The sequence below is a fragment of the Choristoneura fumiferana genome, chromosome 5 (assembly GCF_025370935.1).
Source record: "Choristoneura fumiferana chromosome 5, NRCan_CFum_1, whole genome shotgun sequence".
Classification (NCBI taxonomy): Eukaryota; Metazoa; Arthropoda; class Insecta; order Lepidoptera; family Tortricidae; genus Choristoneura; species Choristoneura fumiferana.
Genome location: NC_133476.1, coordinates 15,385,688 through 15,412,087, shown reverse-complemented (window position 1 = coordinate 15,412,087; position 26,400 = coordinate 15,385,688). Strand labels below are relative to the sequence as shown.

Below are 26,400 nucleotides of genomic sequence, written 5' to 3'. Positions count from 1 at the left end.
TTTCTGTTTCTAGGAGAACCGGACCACTTTATAGGTTTTCGGTTACGGCAATTTGCATAGAAAACCCTTTTTTAATGACGGTAGGTGCATATTATTTTGATGACTAGAAATTTGATTTTTCACTACTATAAGGGGTAGCAAGCAACCGGAGTATTTCATATTTATTTCGGCTTGATACCTCTACACCTTTCTGAGAAAAGGTGTCTATACATACGGGCGGATAGACAGACGGACGACAAACGAGGTTTACAAATGGCAAATCCGAATTTTTAAACAATCAAAATTTTTGGGCTCTGCCTATGACATAGGTCCTATGTCATCTATCAGTCAGTAGGTAAGTTAGGCACGGTCACGATAGTGTGTTAACCTCCTAAGGCCCATTGTACTTATAGTTTTCTGAATGGACATTAACTTAAAATTCTGATAAGTATTAAAAATTGATGTTATAATTTAGCGAAATTACATTTTATTAAATTAAGTACTAATTGTGCATGTAATGTTACCATTCACATTAAAATTCCACTATTACCACACATCGCATGTCTACAGGTTTATGGTGCATGTATGGGTATTGAATAAGCTAAGCACGAGTGCAGTAAGGGTGGTTTTCGGTTCGATTCCCGGGGAGATAGCCAGCTGGCCCGGCAGGTGCGAGGCCCGCTTGGCTGTCTTTTGGCAATTATTTTTTTAGGGTCCTACAACGTATTTCGTAAACGACTATATAAGGGCCGCATGCGACTAAAAAAACGAATGAACTATCTTTAATTAAGCTATAATAGGTACTGAAGGCAACATTCTATAGTTAACAGTGGGTTGGTATGTAGGTATACCAAAGTTAATTCCTTGACGTGCAGACCTAATGAGTTGCGGAATAAATTACTGAACCCTTTGCTCTTTCACACGAGTAGGCAACTATAAGTCATTAACGTGCCTGTAGGTAGCCTGCAATTCCCGCAATCGACGTCTTATCATATAGGTACAATCGCTCCACACTGCGAAACCCATAAAGATACATTTAGCACAATTGAAATATAGCTTTTAACTAAAACGTTTTAAAGTATATTTTAGACTCTTTAAAAATGCACTTGGGCTTTTTAATTGCATCGTTCATGTGCATATGCAACCCCTAGCCGGCGCCAGTCGCGGCACGAACGCGTTACTAGCATGACCTAACCGCCTGGTCTCTTGTTCCAGGGTACGGTGGAATACTACGTGAAATGGAAAGGCTGGAAGCCGAAGCACAATACCTGGGAGCCGGAGGAGAACATTCTAGATCCGAGGCTGATCCAGAGTTTCGAACGGGGAGAGGACTTGAGGAGGCCGAGGAAGCGCGAGCGCGAGCATTCGCCGAGCGAACGAGCGCGGAGCGGGTCCGACGAGCGCGCGCCGCCGCCTGGCAAGCGCAAGGCTCAAGTATTGTCTCAAGAGTCAGGGAAGATCGGAGTTACTATCACGATGAGTCCACCCGCGAAACGCCATGAGACCAAAGTGAACGGAAGCCGCACGGCCCCGCCAGCACTGCCCCCGCCACCAGCCGCCCCGCCCGGGGGTGCCGCCGACCCGGCCTCGCCTGCTGCCGAAGCGGCGGCGCCGAGGACCGGCCAGCGGCGCGTCCCTCACTCCCCTGAAGAAGCTGATGCCCATACACTACCGGAACGCGAAAGGCGGACGCAAACGCAACCGGCAGCAACTGCACCAGCGGAACCAAAGGGCGCGCGACCCCCTCCACCCTCAACACCCCAAGAAGACGATGATTCCTGGAGCGAGCCTCCATCAGCAACTCCAGCGACACAACCGCGACGCGGCGCCGCGTACTGGATGGCCCGGTCCCCCGTCGCCGACCAAATCTTCATCACCGACGTCACTGTCAACCTCCAAACGGTCACCATCCGCGAGTGTCGCACGGAAAGAGGGTTCTTCCGTCCCCGCGAGGCGCGCCCGCTCGACGTCACGTAAACCAACGGACATAAGTCATGGACACTGTACAGTAGATAGTTTTTAGTGTATCGACACCGGAATCTCGCCTCCTCATAGGCCTAATTTGACGAGATAAACATACGTCTCTTTCACACTGGTGTAGTGTGTGATGGCCTTCCTTGGTTGATTAGGATTTTGATGTAGGATATTTATGTTACGCATGGCTTGTTCAAAAAGTGTAATGTCTGTGGAGTTGTCAAGGTGTTACGTATTTTGGGAGCGAGACAGATGGCACCTATGTACAATCAGTGAGCCTAAAGATGGACAAAATCATTGTCAATTGTTAACTATACTTAGATAATTTATTTACCTATCTAATTGTTATCTAAAGGTACCTGCGATTCCGTACGGTCTTTCCATTTCGGTGAAGAAGGTCGGCTACGGAAACGCACCGTAGGTATACCTAATTGATGATAATTGGCCAAATCCTGTCAAATAGTACAGGTTTGTTAAGTTCGTCCAGAATTCAGGACTTGTATGCCAAGTGGCTACGTGGTACCTTAAATAATCGTGATTGTGTCATTTTGTAAATGTATAGCAAATGCATTATGTTATTTAAATACATAGGTACATTTTAGTATAAAACCAGTGATTCTAATAACCCATTTTAAAGAAATTGCTATCATAATAAAATGCAAAGAATCTCTGCAAGATACTTTACATATACCTAAATAAGTATCATGAACTCAGATTTCACTTGTTTTAACGACGAATTAATTTAGATTTGTTTTATTTTTAATTGTTGTTGTTATTTATGTAGTCTTGATTTAATTGAACGATTGATTTAAGTTATTTATGCAGTCTTTGTAGATCAGAAAACCGTGAAGGGTGTCCAACCATACTTTTATCTTACTTTTAATCTTAGAAAGATGTGTTATTCTATCAACCGATGTTTTTCACTGATTCGTTTTACTATCTATCTTTCTACACATCGTGAGAACTTTTCTTAAATTAAAAAAAAATAACTTAATACACTGACTGCGATTGTTTAAAAAAACTTAATAAATAATGATGTTTTATAAATATTGATCGCAGCTACTGGCTGGTCAGGTATTATCTAGATCTACGGTGTCGCCATCATAAATACCGGAGCTGTCTAAATGCTCAAAAATGTTTGTACGCGATCAACAATATTTATGGTCATGCTCAAATGTTTATGAGTAGGTACCTAAGACAACTCTGTTTTAGATGGCGATTGTACTATTTGTAATTCATAGACACTAATTTATAACAGCGCCCTCTGTTGGTTTATAAAATGAACTAATTGTTTTACCTATTACTATTAAGTTAATTTTCGTTCTGTGGTAGTAAGTTATTTTAGTTATTTATATTTTAAGATCATATAGCATATGAACGCAAGTGTGTTCCTTAACTTTTACTTGTTATTTTGGTTCCTCTAATAATAAGGAATTGTAATTATTATCCATATGCTTATTATAATAGGTACAGTTGAGTTTTACTTGACCAGTATTCGTGTCGCAGAGCCGTGTAAATATTGTAAATATAAATATAGTACCCTGTTTTATAATGTGATAGTTTCGCATTGTAGTCTGTAAATAAATGAGAATGAATTAGATATGGTACTTTTATTTTTCCTGATTTGATTTAGGAAGCTATAGCTCCCTTCTTAGGTAAACGAAAATTGGCAAAAAAAGTTCGTGACTTAAACCTCATCTTAGTTTTGGAATCCTAAACTAAACCATTTTTTGCATCACGAATTTTGCGACTGAACTTGCATCGTCATCCAACCTAGATATACATGTCACCGCCGGGAAGAGGAAGTATGACATATAAAATGACATAATGATACAAAATATCAAATCAATCCGACCAGTGAAAGTGGATCAAAATTAACTTGCAAGATTTGAAACAAAAATAAGAGATTAAGTTAAATAAAAACTTGTAAAAAGTTGTCATTTAGAAATATGACATATAGACCAGCCTAGATAGGACACGCAGATTGTGCTCTGTAAACTTGAAGTCTATTATGGGCATTCGAAGGGTTAACATCACCGACACCGTTGTCAATAGTCTGGCCAACGAAAGCTGTCCCAGACAAACCGCGGAAAATAAAAAAAACACTGATTAAACGATGTTGATACTTAGATATTTATTTAAATTTTCTGATATTATACTGGAGACTTCAAGCTGCATCATCATTCATTATAGTAAAGTCCCTTGGTAAATTTTATGACTTTTGTAAGTGCCCATTTACGTACAGTCCAGACGCATCAATTTTTGGACCATTTTGACCAGATTGGCATTGAATATTATCTTATAACATTTTAATTCTAAAGATCTTAAGTATAACATTTTCCATTTTGAGGATACTACCTAGTATATAGCTACCTAGAGTACTTTTTTATTTGACCTGAGAGTGAAACATGTCTCTAAAGAATGAGGTAATTTTAAAATTGTAAAAATAATTAGTTGGTTTTTTTAGAAAAATATGGCTCTGTCCATTGGAGGTCAATTTTGCCAGTATCTAGTAGGTTTTGCCGTAGTACGGTAAAAAAAATCTATAAAACGAAATATGAGAGGTCGTAAGAATAATTAGGTAAGGATTTAGAAATTATGTGACAAGTGACAGGTTGGTAATTGGTATTTACAAGGTATTTACTGTGAATTGTATGACAACACTGGATCAGTCTGACAACAAATTTATCGATCGGCGCGTCGACTTTTGACAGTTCGTGTTTTGTGGCTGTTATCGAACTACAACTTGTACAGTCTAGCAAACAATCTAGCGATTTGTCTTCAAATATTGCCTTGGATAACATCGCAAGTCCAATGTTTATGTTTTGCTAAGCCGATTTGTGAGGCGATGGAGTGGTCAAAGGAGAAGACTTTGAAGTTAATAGAATTGTTGCAAGTGAACGCTAGTCTTTGGAACCCGTCGCTGTGTGATACGCGAAGGGACAAGCAGAAAAGGAAGGAGGAATTACGCGGGATATCTGAAATACTTGGTATTTCTGTGTCGGACACAACTAAGAAGATACAGCATTTACGTACTCAGTATAATAGAGAGGCCGCACGAGAAGCCAGAGCTAACGCTGAAGATCCGCAAGACAGATACTTGAGTAACTGGTACGCGTTTGAATATCTACACTTCATGAAGGACTCTAGTAAACCCTATAGGGTCTTGCAATTGGTGAGTGTTTACTTCTCATGTTTTTTATAGTGATTTTTGGTTCAGAAGCAGTTGATATAGATAATTTTAGATTGTAATTGCTATAAGTATGGAGACCGACATGGATAATTCATTCAAAAGCAGTATTGGGTAGGTATTATGTACGAGCTTGCTTATTTACTTAGTTGTGAGCTCTACTAGCAAACTATGATTAGTATTTTTAGTATTTATTTATTTGGCAAAAAACATAAAATACATAAGACCTTATTCTAATAAGTCTTACAATATTATGCACCCTGGTAGGGTATAGCCACATTTATAATAATGTTATCTAATTCTATTAGGCAACTAAAAAGTAAGATATCCTACGTACTTGCATTAAAGCTTAAAAACTACGGTTACATTATACTATAAATTGTGTTTTCATCATGCTAGACTAGAGATCCTCTGCTTATAAAGTTTATAATACATAAACTATTATTAATCATTATGTCCAAAATTTGTTCCTAAATATGCTATTGTTATCAACAAATAAAACCACAATTAATTTGGATGGTGTTAAATGTTTCAGGATGACCATTCTGAAGTCAACAGCAGCCTCCCATCAAATGCCGACAGCTTTGTTGACTCACTCCACAGCAAGCTAGCGAACCACTCCCCACCCCACAAAATTCCCCGTACAGACAACTTACACTTAGTGAAACCTGAACTAGTCTACTCATCGTCACAAATATCAAGAGACGAGTTCTCCGTGTTTGGTGAATACATTGCAAATGAATTACGGTCACTAAAAGGCGAGAAAAACCTTCTGGTGTTAAAGAAGAAAATTCAGGATGCAATATTTGAAGTTAAAATGGGTATGATCAACGAACCAAAGACAGAAGACACGGCTTGCACTGTGTATGTTACCAGCCAGCCACAGAATCCTGCACCAATACATAGTAAATTGTATTCAACACCTGTGATGACTACTACGGCCCACATAGACCCATTGACATCCCAAACACCCACTTCTGGTATTAGTGAGATTATAATCAACGGTGCTTGCCATTATTCGAACTTTAAGGTAGATACACAATAGCAATGTCATCCACTTCCCGATGGGGAGGTGGATAAAAGTGAAGCCTATAATATAAGGAATTAATGTGTATGAGTTGAGTCTCAATTCTGTATGTAATTATAATCCCACCAAAATCATTTCATATAAAATTGGCTGCCAAGATAGGCAAGCTCATAACACTTGCTGTTAAAAAAAATTCATAGCCCAAGAACAACCAAGCTCTGACTTTACTAACCATACAACTTGGTTTTAAATGTATGGCTTGGCCGTATCATGGATCTATTGTGCATGTCATACATAATATTGAAGACCTGTGACATCATTTTCTCTACCATGTATAAAGCAAATGTTATCTGTTCCAGATAGAGTAAGCCAAAGGGTGGGCCCTAACCTGGGTGTTAATTGAAAACTCTAGACCAGATTACATTTACTTATAACATTAAAATCATAATAGTCACATCTTTAATTAAATGAATATGATGCAGTGAGTCTGCAGTGCCATAACAATAATTCATTTATTACTAGCTTTTGCCCGCGGCTTCGCTCGCGCAGAATTGGTATGTAGCTTAAACATTTTTAGTTCCCACAGGAACCATACATTATTTCGGGATAAAAAGGAGCCTATATGTTATTCCAGGGTATATATTACCTGTTTGCCAAATTTCATGCGAATCCGTTCAGTAGTTTTTGCGTGAAAGAGTAACAAACATAAGGCCGGCAACGCACTTGTGACTCTTCTGGTGTTGCAGCTGTCCATGGGCGACGGTAATCGTTTACCATCATGCGATCCGTTTGCTCGTTTTCCCCCTATAACATAAAAAAAAAACATCTATCCATACAAATTTTTGCGTTTATAGTATTAGGAAGATTGTTATGGTACTTCTGATTCAATGCCTTATCTCTAGCTGGTGAATGAAAGGTTGTCTCGTAATTCATTTAGTATGCTATATATTTGTGTGCTGCTATCTTTTCCCATACATTGGGAAACTATTTTTAAAACATTTTGAGTTATAAGTTTATGACGAAACAGGTATAACAGGTATTTGGTTTGTACTTTGCTAGTCTATACAACTGCCAATTTTATTGTCAAGTACCATTAAGTTAATGAATCTCCTAACATTTATTTAATAATTTATTTCTGGTTCAGTTTTAGTATTATTTACTGTAAGTATAATGTTGATCTCTTTATTTTATACTGTGTACCTAAATATATTGGTTTATGATACAGCTTCTGTGTATTATTACTTTTATAGAGTGAAATTCATTTGTTTCATCATAATTTCGTTGTAATAATAGTCTTGCCCGTTCGTTTCTGACAATCGCGATCGCAATCAAATGACAGTTTTTTAGTGATTTTGTGGAGTTTCCATAGACCTATACACCTATGGACTGGAAATACCTACAAAATACGCGTGCATACCTAAACATGGCGCATAAAATGGCGCTCAAGGGTTGTGCTATCGACTTCGAAACCAAAATATTTGATATCGATATTCGAATTATTAGCGGCTAATACTTTGAGCAGCAATGGTATCAATATTTTGTTTCTTTTTGGAAAAAACAGTTTGAAATTCACTTTGTTCATAATTACTTTGACTGCATATAGGTACAAGGAGATTGGTAATATAACATTCGTTTGGAAATCATAAGGGGTAGAGGTATCTCAAAATCAGTAGTTACTAAAATACCGATGATAAGGAAAAAATAAATATGTGCAACTATTTATTGGAAAAAAAAATAAATGAGGTTTATTAATAACTTTGCAATGTCTATTAACAGGAGGTCAGAAAAAATAACAGCAAATAAAACCTTTTTTAGTATGGCCATAATAATCACAAGAAAAATAATTATTGCGAGTGAAAAGCACAAGCCAAAAATGTATATGTGGTGTCAAAAAAATTCTGTACGATAATTTAAACCTCATTAAGGCCACTGATAACTAATACGATACAAGTGGAAAAACATGTAACCTAACGTGCAAAAGAAAGCTAGGCTTGTTTCAGAGACTTGCACGAATTAAGTAGCTCGTGATTACCTTGTGCTGACTAAATTAAGCAACAGCAACCTTTAAATGCCCTTTATTTGTAAAATAACGAAAATAATACAAGATATTTGAAATTTATATAAATCATCAACTATCTTATGTTACAAATATCGAATACTTTAGCGAATCTGATAACGTCTAAAGTTCTGTTGAACTGCGACTCTTCATAATACAACAAACAGATGTCCAGTTTCTTATGCCGTGAATTTATTATCTAAGCCTATGGGGTCGAACTACTTCGGCTGGAATACATAATTTTTAGGGAATCTGTAAAATTAGAACAGCCATTTATCGCGAGTCTCTCCTGTCCTGTCCTATGGCAAATGCCAACACTACTGTGACGCCACCCTGCTGTGAGAACCCCGCCAAAAGAACGAACTGTCAAAGTGAGTAAGTTCAAACTATTTTTCTCTGCTGATATAAATAAAGTAAATTCTGTGTAATGTGCTCTGAGAGACTGTGAGACATCATACAATAAAACTAAGTGTTCTAAGTATTCCAGGTCTTCTTTACTACTGAGATCCGTAGGTAATCTTAGTGTCCTACGTATCTAACAGACCGAGGAGTTTTTACTGACTAAGTATTTATGAATACACCGTACGAGCTACTACTTAGACTTATTTATTTATTAGATATTTGGACTTAACCATATAACTGAGCATCGGAACAGTAAGTACTCTAAGACATCATGTACGGCCAGAGTGGTTGGCCGTGATGGGCACGTGGGCTCGTATCGTCATCGTTGCTGCTGTGCGTTGACGTCGGACGCACAGCAGCCTGCGGAGGCCAAGGAAATCCAGTCCGTGTTAGGGCCAAACGATTTCGGCTCCATATGTATTTGTCTTGCCCACAGCATTAAGAGGCCAAGGAAATCTAGTTCGTGTAAGGGCCAAACGATTTCGGCTCCATATGTACTTATTTGTATTGCCCACAGCATCAAGGGGAGGCCAAGGAAATCCAGTCCGTGTGAGGGCCAAACGATTTTGGCTTCATATACCTAGCTCTTTGACCTGATGACTCCCTGTTGGACTACACATGTACAATTTTTATTTCTTAGCTACTAGGTAGACTGACTACAGCTAGATCTTACTGACACTTCTAACACATTACTCATAAACAACACGTACCCCATACAATTACTACTTGTACTAAAGAGTAAACTCATTATTCCATGTATACTTAGAATGGATATTAACTTTCAGCATCATTGGAGTCACCCTGGCTACCAGCTGGCGGTGTGGCTCAGGAACAGAGGCACTACAAGCTGTGGTGTCATCTGTACTGTAATTCTACAGATGGCGAAGCAGAATGCAGCTGTATCAGAGAACAGCGAGATACACCCGGAGATACTCATGTGAGTCATATCATACTTTTTAAATTTAAGCTCTATCCATGGAAACAATTTAGTTTTCATCATCATCATCATCCCAGCCTATAAACGTCCCACTGCTGGGCGCAGGCCTCCTCTCAGAACAAGAGGGCTTGGGCCATAGTTCCCACGCGGGCCCAGTGTGGATTGGGAACTTCACACGCACCATTGAATTGCTTCGCAGGTTTGTGCAGGTTTCCTCACGATGTTTTCCTTCACCGCAAAGCTCGTAGTAAATTTCAAATGTAATCCCGCACATGAATTTCGAAAAACTCAGAGGTGGGAGCCGGGGTTCGAACCCACGACCCTCTGTTTGAGAGGCGATAGGTCATACCACTAGGCCACCACGGCTATCAAACCACTAGTCCACCACGGCTATTCAAACCACTAGGCCACTACGGCTATTCAAACCACTAGGCCACCACGGCTATGCAAACCACTAGGCCACCACGGCTACCAATGAAGAGTCAAAAACGGTTGATGTCTCGTTTTCCGAAAAGAACACTGTTCTATGGAACACAAAGGCATATTGCGTGTCTACAACACGAAACCAAAATTAAAAGTATTTTTATAACACTGAAAATCACCAAAAACTCCGTAGTTTATTAATTAGTTTAATTGACAGCTCACGTACCACAAAGCTTCTGGCCCATAAGATGGCGGATGGCACGATGAAACGTCACTTGCTCGTTATGACAAACCATTGGCGAGTATAGAATAAATAAATGTCATGCCGTCTTTGTTTTTATATGCTGACACACCTTAGAAAGAAAGAGATAATAATTTATTGAAGCAGGCGTTGCTCTGCGGAGGTCCATATCAATGAACTAAAAAGTTTTCGTTAATTTAAAGAGATAATACGTTTTTTTTTATTTCTATATCGATTTTACACAAGTATTTGCATTACAAAATGTATCTATAGTAGAATAGGGCCTCTCCATGTGTTTACTTACTCTGAGCAAGATAATATGACTGCATGACAATTCATGGGTGACACTTTTTCCCGGCCTGGATAACACCGACAGTGAAATACCAGCCTTGTTTTTTGTGTTGTTGTTGTTGTTTCTTTAAAAAAATATGGCTCTGTCCATCGGAGGACAATTTTGCCAGTGTCTAGTAGTTTTTGCCGTTGTACGATAAAATTCTAGAAAACGAAATATGAGAGGTAATGGTGGATGAACGATGACAGCGCGAATCTGTTTTTTGTGTATACGCCCATAGAAACTGACAGGAGCTTCTATGGGCGTGTACACGAAAACAGGGTCGGTATTTCCATTTCGGTATTATTTGGGCCGGGAAAGAGTGTCACCCCAATTTATGACATTTTGACATTGACATCTCGCTATCATCCGCGTTCGTGGGTGGCGGTTGTTATGAAGATATTTAAACTAGGCACTGCGATAAAAGCTTTAAACATTTGTTCAAATATTCAGCGTTAAGACATCGCAGTTGCAACATGTCAGTTAAGAAGAAAATTATATTACTGTTATTGGTGGTTCCATTCACCGTTGCTAGAATTCGAAGTGGCAGAACAGACAACGGTGTAGTAAAAGCCGATATAAATAAGCGCTACGATCCTAATTGGGACGATTTGGATAAACGTCCGTTACCACAGTGGTACGATAAAGCCAAAGTTGGTATTTTTCTGCATTGGGGTGTATTTTCTGTGCCCAGTTTTGGATCAGAATGGTTTTGGAGCAATTGGCATGGTAAGTCGCGCTTTGTGTTTTTATTTACAAATAACTTGAAGAAGTAAACTAGAATTATAAATATACAAGCTGGTGCCCGCGGCTTCGCCCCCGGTGTAGTTTTTTTTTGTAATTTCTAAATCTTTTATAATATCCTTCTCCTGACAATAGGAAACACAACAAAAAAAGAATTGGCGAAATCGGTCCAGCCGTTCCGTTCACGCGTGATGCCGTGACCAAGGGAAATAGGGATTCATTTTTATATATTAAAGATTTTAAGTGTATAAACATGAGCTTTTTTTTAAACACAGAATTCCAAACAGAGGAGTTAACTACCATGGTTATAAGTAGTGATCATTATCAACATGCACTTTTTGTAGCAAAGTATGGTTGCCAAAAGAACAAATACACAAGTATTTTAAACTTATATATTTCACAAATTATGAGATTTATATATACATATTTATTATAATCATTTATACAAATTATACTGAATAAATTACTAAAATTTGTTCAATAGATTTGGCTATCAGTTGTTCATGTTGATTAGAAAAAATCCTAAATGAGCTGTCTACGTTAACAGAAGTCACAGGAAGGTAATCTAAGTATTTAATTATTAATATTGACGCTTGAAAGGAGAAATTGACTAAGCAACATTTTTCTCAGATAGTGAGTTATATACGTGTTTGGAATCAGTAAAATTGAGTATATAATTCACTACCTTAAAAAAATGTTGCTTAGTCAATTTCTCCTTTCAAGCGTCGATATAAATAAATTAATAATGTCATTTGACATTTTTTTTTAAAATACATATGGGCAAAAAAGGTTTATATCTAAAAAAGAGTTATATCTAGAGGCGTAATCCTAAGAAGGTAAGTATTTATTTTATAGTTAAGAACAAAAGTGAATACCTATTCAAATGTATTTGTTTTTTCTGCCAACCATACCCTTTGCTACGAAAAGTGCATGTTGATAACAATCACTAGTTATAAGCTAATCAGTATCAACATCCGTTCAGTTCTTCATTAGATATGGAATGTAAAACTTAAATTTTGTGTGGCTTTATTTGTTTTTTAATCCTTTTGCACCTCAAGCAAAGTAACAGCAATCCAATCTCACTACCTTTCCGGGATACCATGTCTTTGTTCTAGTTTCAAATGTGTTCAGAATATTATTTACCTTACCTACCTATGTAACAAATTTAATAATTTTATAATGTTGGGTGTTATAAATTTTACCACAATGTGTGACCGATTTTGACATTTAATTTTTAAAGCAACAGCTAGTTTAGTTTGAGATCATTCATGCCTAAGTTTCAATAAAATCAGTTCAGCCGTTTTTAAGATATTGAACTTTGAAATGAAAATGTCATGGGTTTTTCAATTACTACAGTGTTTTTATTTTGTTAGGAAAAACACGGGAGTATGTAGATTTCATGGCCAAGAACTATCCTCCGGGCTTCACTTACCAGGAGTTTGCTCCGATGTTCACTGCAGAATTCTTTGACCCTGATGAATGGGCCACATTATTTCAGAAATCTGGTGCTAAGTATGGTTTTTTTAACATCCTAAATTATTTATGTGGAAATTTAGATTTTTTATTTATTTTTTGATTCAAAATTATGCATTGGTAAGTTCCTATTTGATACTTGACTTGATACAACCATGGTGCAGTCAGCTTTTGCTGCACTAATAGAATAAAACCTAGGTAAAGTTTGCAGTGGCTTCCTGCAACAGGGTTCTACCTAGTGTCACTTACGAACATGTCAAGGTATAGTCATGTCTTTGATGGTGTACACTTTAAACATCAACCAAGGTATGCTAACATTTGCCAACCACAATTAGAACATTTTGGAAAGCATTTAACTGTAGATTTTCAATAAAACTTGCCCAATTGTTTACTGAAATATTTCAGTTAGTTTTAACAACATGGTCTATTTATGTTGACTGAATTTACTGTCAATGAGTATAAATGGAATATCAACAACTCGAAATTATGAGTCCAATCAGAAAAATGGCAATTTGAAATAGATACATCAACAAATATGTTTTTAGATTATGTTCCACCTGAATTAACATTCTGGTCCTAATTCAGAATACATTCAAAGTCAAAGTCAAAATATCTTTATTCAATTAAGGCTAAAACAAGCACTTATGAATGTCAAAAAAAATCTTCCACCGGTTCGGAAAAACCTCTGTTGAGAAGAATCCGGCAAGAAACTCAACGAGGTATATTTTTTTAAACAGATTTACAATACATTCACTGATTGCGTGTTTAATTATGCTCTGATATAAATTCAATATTGGGCTTAATTAATTTACAACAAAAAGAAAGGTTCTAAATATTTTTCAACACAATTAAATTTTGACAAAATTCGCTTTGGACTCTATTTTTACTGTATGAGAGTAACTGTATCCTTGACAGTATTATTTTCCATAGGTATGTCGTTCTGACAAGCAAACATCACGAAGGATTCACCTTATTCCCATCAAAACGGTCCTTCAGCTGGAATGCTAAGGAAGTTGGTCCTCATCGAGACATTGTTGATGAACTGTCTACAAGTGTGCGATCCAAAGGGCTCAAATTTGGTGTTTATCATTCACTCTATGAATGGTTCAATCCAATTTACAAACAGGATGTGGAGTCAGGGTTTACATCTAGAAAATATGTGGATGATAAGTTGTGGCCAGACTTGAAGCAATTGGTTAATGATTACAAGGTATCCGTGCTGTGGTCCGATGGAGACTGGGAAGCTTATGATACATACTGGAACTCAACCGGATTGCTGGCTTGGTTATACAATGAGAGTCCTGTGAAGGACGAGATTGTGACCAACGACAGATGGGGTAAAAATTGCTACGGGAAGCATGGTGATTTTTACAACTATGCTGACAGATTTAATCCAGGTAATTTTTTTTTAATAATTTAGAGCAGCTGTTTGAATATTACTGCAGTTTGACTTAAATCTTATACAAAATTAAATTGTTAGGTAGGTACTTGCAATCTAAGTACTAAGTCCTAATGAGGAAAATAATAACATTGTTATTTCATAATATTAAATGCCTATAATTGACGTGGCTAAACAAATTAATGGGTAATTAGTAAAATATACCTACCTACTTACAAATTTGTTCTTTATCTTTTACACTTACAGCAATTTTCGAGTAAGTGCTTACCTACATACATTTTACCTATGCTGTTCAGTTTGAGCCAATTCCTTATAATAATACTTTAAATCTCTCAATGTTCATCAATTGTTCATACATACAATAAATACAGTCAGCAGATAAAATAAAATGATCTAAATACTACAATGTCTTATACCTTGGCAGTAGTCGTGTGTAGATCATTTTAAGCTCCGTATCATTCATCCACTTCTGCTGCTGACTGTACTAGATGTTGCCACGACTTCGTCTGCCATGAATTATGCAATTTTCCCGTATAAAATTATCCTATGTCCTTTCCGTGGTCTCAAACTATCTCCATACCAAATTTCATTTAAATGGGTTTAGCGGTTTAAGCGCGAAGAAGTAACAGACAGACAGAAAGAAAAACAGTTACTTTCACATTTATAATACTCGTATTAGTAGGTAAGGATTGAACACCACAGATCTTTAGGGTTGACAATGGGCAGTCTTATCGCTTAAAAGCGATCACTTCTTCATGCCTTGACAACTGTTTTATAGTTTCCACTAATGTGAATATCTTATTATGAACGCTAAAAATGTGGGCGATAGGTATTTACATTTATATTTCCGCTTCGATTACTGTTATCTTTTCGTTTGACTGTATTGTTGTAGGTGGAATTCACCATTAACAATTGTTTAAAACGTTTTATTTAAACATACTTATTATATGTCAATAATGTTAGAACAGCACAAGAAATTGTACCTGCAAGATGATTCGTCAAACTGACGATACCTACCTATTATCTAACACACTTGAAATCACAACCTTTTTTTTTCACTACTTCTTTCTGTCACACGCACGGTTAGGATAAAAGAGTAGAAAGAGATGGCGAATGCGATCGCGAGCCCCCGCACGGTAGACAATACGGCCGCTCAATCAATATCCGAAATCAGTCCGTACCTACCCCACGGTCCCACAAAAGGTGATAGAAAAGAAAAATCGTACAAATTTGTTTCCAACCAAGCAATCCTAGAACTTCAACATATTGAACTCGAAATTAATCCTACTGCAATAAAATTAAGAATCTACCGTAAACTGCTTCAACTTTGCCCTCTGGCCCCAAAATTGCCCGATTTGATTTAGTCGATAACTTAGCACCCGTATAGGTTTTTAAACTTATCACCGTAATAATAATTCCCGTGTAGATAAAAGTTTAAAAACCTATGCCAGTTAGTAAGTTATCCACTCTAAATCCAATCAGGCAAAGTTGAAGCAGTTTACGGTAGTGGATTTGTTGTGCTGGTTTTTCTGTGCCGTACAGAGCAGAGCACGTCACTTCGTTTGTTTTGTGGCGGTGAAGAGGTTAATTAAACTTTACTGATTTTTAGGCAAGCTCCTGTCTCACAAGTGGGAGAACGCTTTCACTTTGGACTATGACTCCTGGGGTTACAGGAGGCATGCCAAGCTGAGTCGAATAATGAGTTTGGATGATCTGTTGAATCAAGTCGTTACTACCGTCAGTTGTGGAGGTCAGTATTTAGGGTCAAGGAGAATTTGAAGATTTTAAATTGGGATCTTAAACAATAAATATATAGGCTACGAAGTATGGAATCTACGAACAAATCGATCGAAACGACACACTCACACTGACGCGCGCTGTACAGTACAGCCGGCCCCGAAGGGGGTCTCGCGGTACTGTAGTCGCGGGTGACGCATCGAGACGAGTGACCGCGTGCTCTGCGTTATTTCTTCTACAATTCGCGATATTCAAAAACTATGCCTGGAAAATATTGTGCAGTGTATAGCTGCTTGAACGCGGATTCTTCAAAACCGGGACTTTCATTTTTTAAACTCCCCGCTGATGTTGAAAGGTAAGAATGATTTATTATTACTATTACTAAATAAAACGTTTGGTTGTTTTGGTGATAGCACAGAATAGATAGAACAAGGTGATAGGTAGGTATTTTCCGTTTTTAAGCGCGCGTTTTTACTGGTGATGAAATAAATATAATTGATAATAATCGGAACTTTCAGAATAGTTATTCGACCGATTTCTTTCCAAATCGATATCTGGGGATCCGTGTGGTTTCCAACAAGACTCCGTTAACAGAATAAGAAAAAGCAGCCGCCATCTTGAACTTTTCGATTATTCGACCGATTGCTTTCAAAATTGATATCTGGCGATCTTTGTGGTCTTCGACAACGAATCCATTTTAAGAGCGCTTTGACTATATAAACTAAGAGCGTTTATTCCTGCTGAGCTGGCACTGGCAACGTTGCATTTTTGTTAGTGTTCTCGATTATTCCATAAAAATTGAATGAAAATCAAAAATGTGGTCTGATAGAACTGTTCTTAATATATAAGTTAATGTGTCTACTCCAATAATTTTATTATGCGTGATAAGACTTTTATTTTCTTTAAAAACCGTTAATAAACATTCGCTCATTTTTAAAGAATATAAAATTCTATTACGAATAATTATTGGATTAGACGCATTAACAACAGTTCTATCAGACCACATTTTTAATTTTCATTAAATTTTTATGGAATAATCGAGAAAAACGAACAAAAATGCAACATTGCCAGTGCCAGCTCAGCAGGAACAAACGCTCTCAACAGAATGAGAAAAAAAGCCGAAATCTTGAACTTTTTAGCTATTCGACGGATTGCTTTCAAAATTAATATCTGTGGATTTGTGTAGTTTTCTAATCTCCGACAGCGAATCCGTTAACAGAATGGGAAAAAAGTAGCCACCATTTTGAATTTTTCAGTAATTGGGCCGAATTCTTTTCAAATCGATACTTAAAGTTAGTAACAAATAATACAAGATTTTCTTTATACAAGCTTATACGCTTGTACATTTCTACACCTACTTAAATGACATTAATAGGTAGGTACATACATATTTTTTATCTTTTTCAGACGTTACAAATGGCTTCGCTTAATATCTCGAGAGGATTTGCTGAACAAGCCGCCGCAAAACTATACCGTTTGTGAAGAACATTTTGACGCCGCGGATATTTTAGCGGGTACTCATCGCAAAACGCTTAAAACCAATTCATCACCATCTCTCCATCTACCCGATTTACAAAAAAAAGATGAAGAAACGATAACCGAAGCTCCAACGTTGGTTGAAATATGGACACAAACAGAAGAAAATATACCACTTTTAGCGAGTAGCAGTACTCAAACTTCTAGATCTCTTTCATCGGACACACCACTGGAAAAAAAACTAAAAGCCGAACTTTTAGAAGCTAGAAAAAAAATTGACTTGTACGAAATTGACAATAAAACGGAAAAATGTAAAAGAGACATTTTTTTCAAATTGTGTGACAGTTTTCTGACAAAAGAGCTAGCTGAGTTGGTAAAAGCCCAAACTCAATTAAAATTCGATCATTCTGGAAATTAGATATCACCTAAGCTATAAAATGTTTTGCTTAAATTTATATTACACCAGTCCGCAAGCTTACCGGGTATTACAAAGTGCTATGTGTCTACCGAGTCGAAAAACGAAAGAAAGTTGATACTATGGCTGATATGGAAAAAAAATGCTCAGGTGTCATTGACGCCAGAGTTTAAAAGCTTATTTGTTTTTGAAAATGAACTTAAAGCAAGATAAAATTGTTGGCTTTCATGAGATCGATGGAGTACGGTCACCAGAACCTGCAAAAAATGCTTTGGTTGTGATGATTCCTGGGATATTTATCAACCTGTTGGATTTACATTGCTGTCCGAATGTAGAAGCTATGACGAAATAACTAAATGGAAAAGCTGCTTGAGATAGGACTTAATATCAGAATATTTGTCTCCGACATGGGATCCAATCTGTTTAACACAGCAAAAAAGAGGTCTGTTACTATAGAACAGCCTTATTTATTTGTCAAGGAAAAGAAAAGAATACTGTACTTTTGATGCACCCCATCTCATAAAACTGGTTCGCAACAATTTCATTTCTTACGACTTTCACTTCCAGGATCGTGTAGCTAAATATGAGCATATCGTTAAATTTTACAATAACGATAAACTTGCACACAAATTGACGGACAGCCACATCCATCCGACAAATTTTGAGAAAATTGAATTTTGCTATGCTACACAACTTTTAAGTAATTCTGTGGCCGCTGGTATATCAACTTACGTAGACTTGAATATCATTGAAGAATCCGGGAGGGACACTGGTGAATTTATAAAAAAAATAAAGGTTTCCGAACGTGACGTAGCAGGCGAAAGTATTTTTCAATCAGTAATTTATAATTGTAATAATACAGCAAAAGATTTAAAAAAACTTATAAAAAGTGTGTGTTTTTTAATTACCCTAATTTGTTTGTAAACAAGTTAATTCATTCGTTCATTTACATTATAGATCCCCACTAAGCGTATTAATCTGTCATCTCCCAGGATAACAGGATCAAAGGAATTTGGGCACAAAATTGTACCTCTGGGAGAGGACAGGTTAATAAATAAAAAAAATGATATCTCTCTATCATATCATTATTGTGCACCTGTTTAATTACCGTAAGTACCGCTTTTTTACCGCACTAGTGACACGGTAATTAGACTTGAGTGTACAGATAAACGTAAATGGCAGCCGTCCTTTTTCTGCATGTGCACTGTTGCAGTGTCGTGTCGCTTTTGCATTTTTTTTAAACAGTATAGGCTTGCGTTTGGCTACAGCCACAATCACGCCTGATGGAAAGCGAGGATGAGGCCTACGATGGAGCACGCTTGCCTAGTAAATGCTCATTCACCCTGGACTTGAAAGCGGCCAAATTGTAGTGTTCAGGAAACAGTCGCAGGCAGGGAATTCCACTCTTTTGCTGTGCGGTTGATGAAGGAAGAGCGAAAACGCTTTGTGCGGATTTTGGGAATACTGACAACGTAAGGGTGGCGACCCCGCCTACTTCTGGTCGACCTGTGGAAGAAAAGAGCAGGTGGAATATGGTCGTGCACTTCCGAAGCACATTCTCCGAAATCTTTGTTGAAATGGCTGAAATGAATATTTTACCATACTAAAAACTTTCTATTTACTTATAAAGGTCCAACTTTAGGTCGCTACTTTTTTTTCGTGAACAAGCATTACTATCGATGCTTTCGATTGATGAAAAATAAGTAATACTACGAGTATTGCTAAGGATTAATAGTATCGTTTTTTTTGACGCGATACTATCGATAGTATTGACCAAGTTCAATAGTATCGACTTATTTTCACTATCGATAGTATCGTCAAGGGTTGATAGTTTCCATAGGACTATCGATAGAATAAATGATGACTATCGCTATCGCAACAACACTAATAAGAAAATCTTAATTTATTAGCGGGTTATTGTTCCAAAGAAACCATACGATATTGTTAATTTTTGTAACAACGTTTTTTTTTTAGTTTTATAAATATAACATTCTATATTTTCTGTGTCGTCGAGCGATTTAACCACTTAAATTTTCGTGGCCAAATTTTGTTGTAAATGGGCTGTAGAATTTAACGACATTTTCGATTATTTTAGGCGTCCTGTACTTCTACTGGATAACCTGGAAACTGTAACAGAATCTTCTACCATGTCAACAAAAATGTGCCCACGAAACTCAAATGAAATAAACGCTTGAATAATATTTTTCAGGTAACGCCTTAATCAACGTAGGCCCTACGAAGGAAGGCACCATAACCCCCATCTTCCAAGAACGTCTGCTATCACTTGGCAGTTGGCTCGAAATCAACGGGGAGGCCATTTACGAGTCCTCACCTTGGCTTCACCAAAATGACACGTCCAATGGCGACGTCTGGTACACATGTAGGAAAGCAGAGTACAATGCTGCTCACCCGACGGCAGTGCCGTTGAAGACCGATACAGTGACGGCAGTCTATGCGGTGTCGCTAAAGTGGCCGAAAAATGGACAGTTGAAGGTTCATGACGTGATGCCCTTGCTACATAGCGGAAATTATAAAATTCAGCTCTTGGGAAATGATGATGAGGATATTCAGGTACCTAAATTAAACATATTTTTTTTTTTTCAATCGGCAAGACTAAAGTTCCATACAATTTCCCGGTTAAAGAAATATATTTGCAAAATATATAACTACCACCCCCTACCAGGCTTGCAGGCGTTCAATCTATTGTCAATCAGCATTGCAATCATAAAACTTCATTGAGTTTCTTGCCCGATTTTTTTCAACAGAGGTTGTTCCGAGGTGATAGAATTTTGTTTTTACATTCACAAGTGCCTTTGTACTTTTTGTTTTGTAACCTATCTGTATTTTCTTTTCTTTTTGTACAATAATGAGTTTTACTACCTATTACTACTAAATACTACTACTACTTGTTGTAGCCTAAAGTGATAATAGTAGATTATTCTCATGGCATGCATGAAAGTAGGCAATTAAAGCTCGCCCGTTTAACTAATACGAAGCCAGCAATAGCTATTCCAGCCGAGACTAATAATAAAGGCTTTCTCAAAAATGGTGAAGGGAAAAAAACAAATTAGAATAAACTTTTCCTCAAAATATATTATTGTGATGACATTTCATTTTATTCAAAAAAAATGTATAACTAAAAACTACAGGTGTATTTTTCCACCGAAAACACCACAAGCTGTTTCAGACCGAATAAAAAAAATCCGGAGTTATAACAAAATAACTGATGCCAGTCGTTTGAGTTGGCTGTAGGTATACGACTTGTGCCAATATTTCCATGGCCTTTTTAACTTTTTAAAAAGTTTGCGACTCGACAACAATGGAATTTTTATGAGCAATTATTGTCGAGCTAGCGAACCAATCTTTTTTAACTTTTTAATTTTTCGCTGACCGTTAACTATGGACTTCCCCTTCTGATTTGTGAAGAATAATGTCAATTTTTACGGTCATTTATGAAAAATGGTATTTTGACTGACTTTGAAATCATTTTTTTTTCAGTGGACCATCGTGAATGGAGAAGCAGTGATCACTTTGCCAGACAAAGCTAAAGTAAAATCGTTCAATGCTTGGACGCTGAAAATTACCTTAAAATAACAATTGTAGCAACTAAATGTAATGCTGTTTACTAAAATATAAAATGTAAAGTACATTGAATTGTTTTGTTTCGTCACCTGGCTACTACATAAGAGCGGAAACAGCCATAATTTACTTCAAATTACACTCAGCTGACTCAGACTATGCGACTGGCTAAACCATTACACAAATGTTTTATAAATCTGTATTGTGGAGACTATTTTGGTTAATGACCGTTTTATCTAAACAATAATTATCTACTTCAAGATTATGGTACGTTGATCCTTGTGACGACGGTACGTCTATAAACCTTTGGCAATTAAGTTTTCCTTATAAATATTTTTCATACAAGGTTTTTATTGTTGACCATATTGACATGTATAGGTACATTATTATCAAAATCAAAAAAATCAAAATCAAAAATCTTTATTCAGGTAAACATGAAATAATATTTCTAAACAGGGCCGGAATTTCCTAGTAAGTGAATATACACCTGTGTCAGGAAATCCCGCTCTTCCACAATAGCAATAAGGTATTCAATAAATATTACCCGAAGTAGACGTAAATAACATGCATTAATTAGTTACATTTAATTTACAGATTTATATGATATTTTTCTTTAATTATTTATATTTAATCTATATTCTATATTATATTACGAGTACATTATATATTGAACTAGGTAGGTAGGTACCTATATTTTAAATTCGGCATTAAAAATTACAGACTTACAGCCTTATTCATAAAAAACCTTAATTGAGGTTTGATCGGTCTGTTACTTAGCAGACTGATTAAGCTTAATAGACGGTTGTCAAGAAGTATGATTCATAAACACTTGCTAGCAGTCTGCTAGTTGTTGAGCTGCTGATAGACGGATTAGACGCGTTATGTTGGCCACCTTGACAAATCAAAGACAAAAAATGGCCTAATCGATAATTTAAAAAAAAATTGATAGCAGTGACAGCAAATTAGCAGGAAAAAAAATAAAAAGCGAGATGTTTGTTTTCCCGCCATTTCCGATCCGCATGTTTATGTTGTGAATAAAGCCATAATTATGTTAATCATCTTATTTTTTTTTCATATTTATTGTTAATTTATTGTTGCTAATTTAGAGGATTTTTAAATACAAATTCCTGAAAATAATTTTTCCAGTTTTTTTTTTAATCTTTGCGTAGCCCTGCCTAAATATCTTCGGTATGGTGTTTTGCTCTTGTCAAAGTCAGCTGTTCAAACTTGTGGCGGCCATTTTGTGACTTAGCAGGGAGATAAAGGAGGGTCTACGGTCCTCTAACTTTAGCAGAGCCTTGATCGACTGATTAGCGCTAACAGACGTTTATGAATCATGTTTTTTAGCATCGGGCCTTCAAGGAGCCTTCAAGGAGGCTCTAACTTTTTATGAATAAGGCTGTTAAAATGCACAAAAAACAAATGATGACTGATGACATTACACACACTTACAGCCTTATTCATAAAAAGTTAGAGCCTCCTTGAAGGCTCCTTGAAGGCCCGATGCTAAAAAACATGATTCATAAACATCTGTTAGTGCTAATCAGTCGATCAAGGCTCTGCTAAAGTTAGAGGACCGTAGACCCTCCTTTATCTCCCTGCTAAGTCACAAAATGGCCGCCACAAGTTTGAACAGCTGACTTTGACAAGAGCAAAACACCATACCGAAGATATTTAGGCAGGGCTACGCAAAGATTAAAAAAAAAACTGGAAAAATTATTTTCAGGAATTTGTATTTAAAAATCCTCTAAATTAGCAACAATAAATTAACAATAAATATGAAAAAAAAATAAGATGATTAACATAATTATGGCTTTTTTCACAACATAAACATGCGGATCGGAAATGGCGGGAAAACAAACATCTCGCTTTTTATTTTTTTTCCTGCTAATTTGCTGTCACTGCTGTCAATTTTTTTTTAAATTATCGATTAGGCCATTTTTTGTCTTTGATTTGTCAAGGTGGCCAACATAACGCGTCTAATCCGTCTATCAGCAGCTCAACAACTAGCAGACTGCTAGCAAGTGTTTATGAATCATACTTCTTGACAACCGTCTATTAAGCTTAATCAGTCTGCTAAGTAACAGACCGATCAAACCTCAATTAAGGTTTTTTTATGAATAAGGCTGTTAATGATTATCATTGCAAACTTAAAAACTGCAAGCAAAAATTTCGTGCCATAGGAGTCGATGAATAAAAACACGATTTTCTAGCGTTCTATGATATAATTAATTCCAAATTACTTTCAAAAATATATGCACCATGCGCTGGCAACGTTGTATTTTTGATAGTTTTTCTCGATAGTTTATCCCATAAAAATTAAAAATGTGGTCTGTTAGAACTGTTCTTAATATTTAAGTTTAATGTGTCTACTGCAATAATTATTCGTGATAGACTTTTATTTTCTTTAAAAACGGTTAATAAACATTAGTTCGTTTTTAATTAAAGAATATAAAAGACTATCACCAACAATTATTGCAGTAGACACATTAACTTATATATTAAGAACAGTTCTAACAGACCACATTTTTATTTTTCATTATTTTTTTATGGAATAATCGAGAAAAACTAACAAAAATGCAACGTTGCCAGCTCAGCAGGTATAAACGCTCGTAACCTACCTACCTATGTGCTGTCTTTATTCAGTAACTTTATATTCTGAGGTAGATAGAAAGAAGGTGATATTTCTAAAGTGGTTCAATTGTCCCCGGTCTGCCCTAGGTACTTTATTTAGTCAGATCGCTGCTGCAAACAACAGGTCTCTCGCAGCGCGATTCCGAGCGCAATATTTTTTACCTCATCGATCCCGACGACGATATTACCGTAGCAAACCAAGCTAGTAAATGCCCAACAACATTACAGGGTAACACATAGCTTTCTCTACACGATGCACCGCCCCCTTTGGAGGAAGCGACGACGACATACCCAGAACACCACAAATGGGCGACTCCAAACCGATACGATACCGGCACTTTCCGTCCGAGTAAGTTTTCTCTCATCAGATCTCAACCGGACTGAGTTTCTTGTCGTTTCTTCTCGGAACTTGGTCTCTCTCTCCGAAACGATGTAGTATAAAAATTCCGTTTGTTTGCAGAAATCTCCCTTAGCGTCCGAGGTCGGCTCAATAGGAGCACCCTAAAAAATTCCCCTTGCTGAGTTGCCCGTCTGGCAGCTCGCACTTTCTCTGGTGAGCTGTTAAAACCGAAAAAACAATAACATTCTTATGTAGGTACTTAAGCGGTTAATGCTGTTTAATGCGGTCTGAATTTAGTTTGCGTTTACTTAGGTATGTTTATCGTGGTGATTGGATTGCGATTCCGAGCTAATCAAATTACGGGTTTCGGCTGTTTTAGCTGTTTTGTTTATAAAGAAGAGGCGATAGCTGTTACGACAAGGAAAACATTTAGGTATTAAAATAAAGGCCATGCAGGTTAGATAAGCGTGTTGTTAACAAGCTCTCTTTACTTATCTACATAACGATTATGACAAATCTATTAGGTACTTAAGCACATTACGCAAGCCATGCGTAATGTGCTTAAGTATGCGACATCACTTCTGTGGGTCACACTAAGAATTTGTATTTATTTATAAAGAAATTGATTGATTCAATTAATGCAAATCTACGCTCTGTCCATATAGGTAACACGTAAAAGTACCTATCTTCTTGGGCGACCGAGCCTTGCTCGGAGATCCTTTTTTTGAAATAGGTAGTGTTTTTGGAATAGATGGTAATTTAATGTTTTTTCACTGGGATAAGTCAAAACATGCGCAATAATTTAAATTGAAAAATAAAACTGCAATAGTTTTTTACTTCTGATAACACAACTATTCACAATTTCTTTGCAGTAAAAAGCCCATTAAATAGTACATTGTGTCTTAAGGGCGGTAAATAAGGAATTACGAACGAGAATCCATTAGAAGCCCGAAGTCGAAGACTGAGGGCTTTAATGAGTCGATGTTCGTAATTCTAGTACCGCCCGTGCGACATACAATGATTTTCATCACATTTGCGAGTAAAATTTTATATTTCTAAAGGAAAAAATATAATTGTTCCAAATATTGGCGATATCTTAGGCTGCCCTCTTGGCATGCGTGTGGGCCAGCGCGCGCAGTACCATCAGTACGGGCACTGACTCATTTACCGACCTTGGGCTTCATGACAAGAAAATTTGTACGCGCAATGCCTCATTTACCGACCACGGGTTTCATGACAAGCACATTAAGGTCGAGGGTTTTATTTGGGGGGTTGCAACCAAGGTAGCCTGCATGTTACGATACTGTTCACGAGCAAGAGTGATGAAAAGAAAAATAAATATTTCTATTTTTTTTTTGGGAACGAATATTAAATGTATATACCTAGCTGGCTAGATCACTATTAAGTAATCTGTGGCTAGGTGTCATCCCTGATTTTGCAAACACTCAGCAAAGCTTGTTCACCCAGAATGTCGAGAGGCAGTATTCACAACCTGACCTGAAGCTAGGCAGCTATGGTACTAGGGCCGTAAAATTATCGTATATGGGTCAAAACTATAAAAAACTATCGTATCTATCAGGATAATGACCAAGGAGCGGAATTTCTCATAGCAAAAATCAAACATCAAAGGGATTGAACATAAGTTTTATCGACTATTCCAGTTATCGATGTTATCGAATAGACTCTTCTTGTTATCGCCTTGTAACAATATTCTGTAACATTTGACCTCTTTGATAAGCGACTTTCATCTCCATACTAAAATAAAATAAATCGCGTCAACGTCACATATTATGACATTTATGTCGCTTGAGTTTTTCTTAGTCATTCCCGTGTTATTAAAATGGTTAATCCTAAAAGAAAAACGATTGACAAATGGATTAAAAAACATCCCTTACTTATTTACAATGAAGATTCTTCAACGATATACTGCTCTAAATGTAAAGTTAATTTAAAGCAGCTCAAGCTCTTTATATTTTAATTGTAACTTACTTAAAAACCGCTATTTTAAAAGTACCTACTATTTCCTGTTTTATTAATTACTGA

General features: G+C 36.8%; 3 protein-coding genes and 1 long non-coding RNA gene across 6 annotated transcripts in view; all 4 read left to right on the top strand.

The window, feature by feature from the left end:
- The window catches only part of Pc (chromodomain protein polycomb), a 38,396-nt gene extending 34,843 nt beyond the window's left edge, over positions 1–3,553 (top strand). For all 3 annotated transcript variants that reach the window (XM_074087401.1, XM_074087402.1, XM_074087400.1), the window contains exon 3: positions 1,195–3,553. In XM_074087401.1, the coding sequence (XP_073943502.1) occupies positions 1,195–1,956 (762 nt within the window). In that variant the 3' untranslated portion in view covers positions 1,957–3,553. The remainder of the gene's footprint in view (positions 1–1,194) is intronic.
- A 1,090-nt stretch (positions 3,554–4,643) lies between these two features.
- On the top strand, positions 4,644–7,392 carry LOC141427814 (uncharacterized). The gene is made up of 2 exons (XM_074087399.1): positions 4,644–5,128; positions 5,679–7,392. The coding sequence occupies exons 1-2, from the start codon at positions 4,802–4,804 to the stop codon at positions 6,186–6,188; spliced, it is 837 nt and encodes a 278-aa protein (XP_073943500.1). The 5' UTR covers positions 4,644–4,801; the 3' UTR covers positions 6,189–7,392.
- Positions 7,393–10,911: 3,519 nt separating this feature from the next.
- On the top strand, positions 10,912–21,453 carry Fuca (alpha-L-fucosidase). Its single transcript, XM_074088141.1, has 6 exons — positions 10,912–11,289; positions 12,678–12,816; positions 13,708–14,174; positions 15,786–15,926; positions 20,014–20,375; positions 21,303–21,453. The coding sequence occupies exons 1-6, from the start codon at positions 11,037–11,039 to the stop codon at positions 21,396–21,398; spliced, it is 1,458 nt and encodes a 485-aa protein (XP_073944242.1). The 5' UTR covers positions 10,912–11,036; the 3' UTR covers positions 21,399–21,453.
- Positions 15,933–18,423, top strand: LOC141428259 (uncharacterized). Its single transcript, XR_012451411.1, has 2 exons — positions 15,933–16,268; positions 17,321–18,423. It is a non-coding gene; the product is annotated as an uncharacterized lncRNA (long non-coding RNA).
- Positions 21,454–26,400: the final 4,947 nt, after the last annotated feature.

Coding starts and splice junctions, on each gene's coding strand:
- LOC141427814 (XM_074087399.1), top strand. CDS start 4,802: ATGGAGTGGTCAAAGGAGAAGACTTTGAAGTTAATAGAATTGTTGCAA. Junction 5,129..5,678: donor CCTATAGGGTCTTGCAATTG/GTGAGTGTTTAC, acceptor TAAATGTTTCAG/GATGACCATTCTGAAGTCAA.
- Fuca (XM_074088141.1), top strand. CDS start 11,037: ATGTCAGTTAAGAAGAAAATTATATTACTGTTATTGGTGGTTCCATTC. Junction 15,927..20,013: donor TACTACCGTCAGTTGTGGAG/GTCAGTATTTAG, acceptor AATATTTTTCAG/GTAACGCCTTAATCAACGTA. Junction 20,376..21,302: donor ATGATGATGAGGATATTCAG/GTACCTAAATTA, acceptor TTTTTTTTTCAG/TGGACCATCGTGAATGGAGA.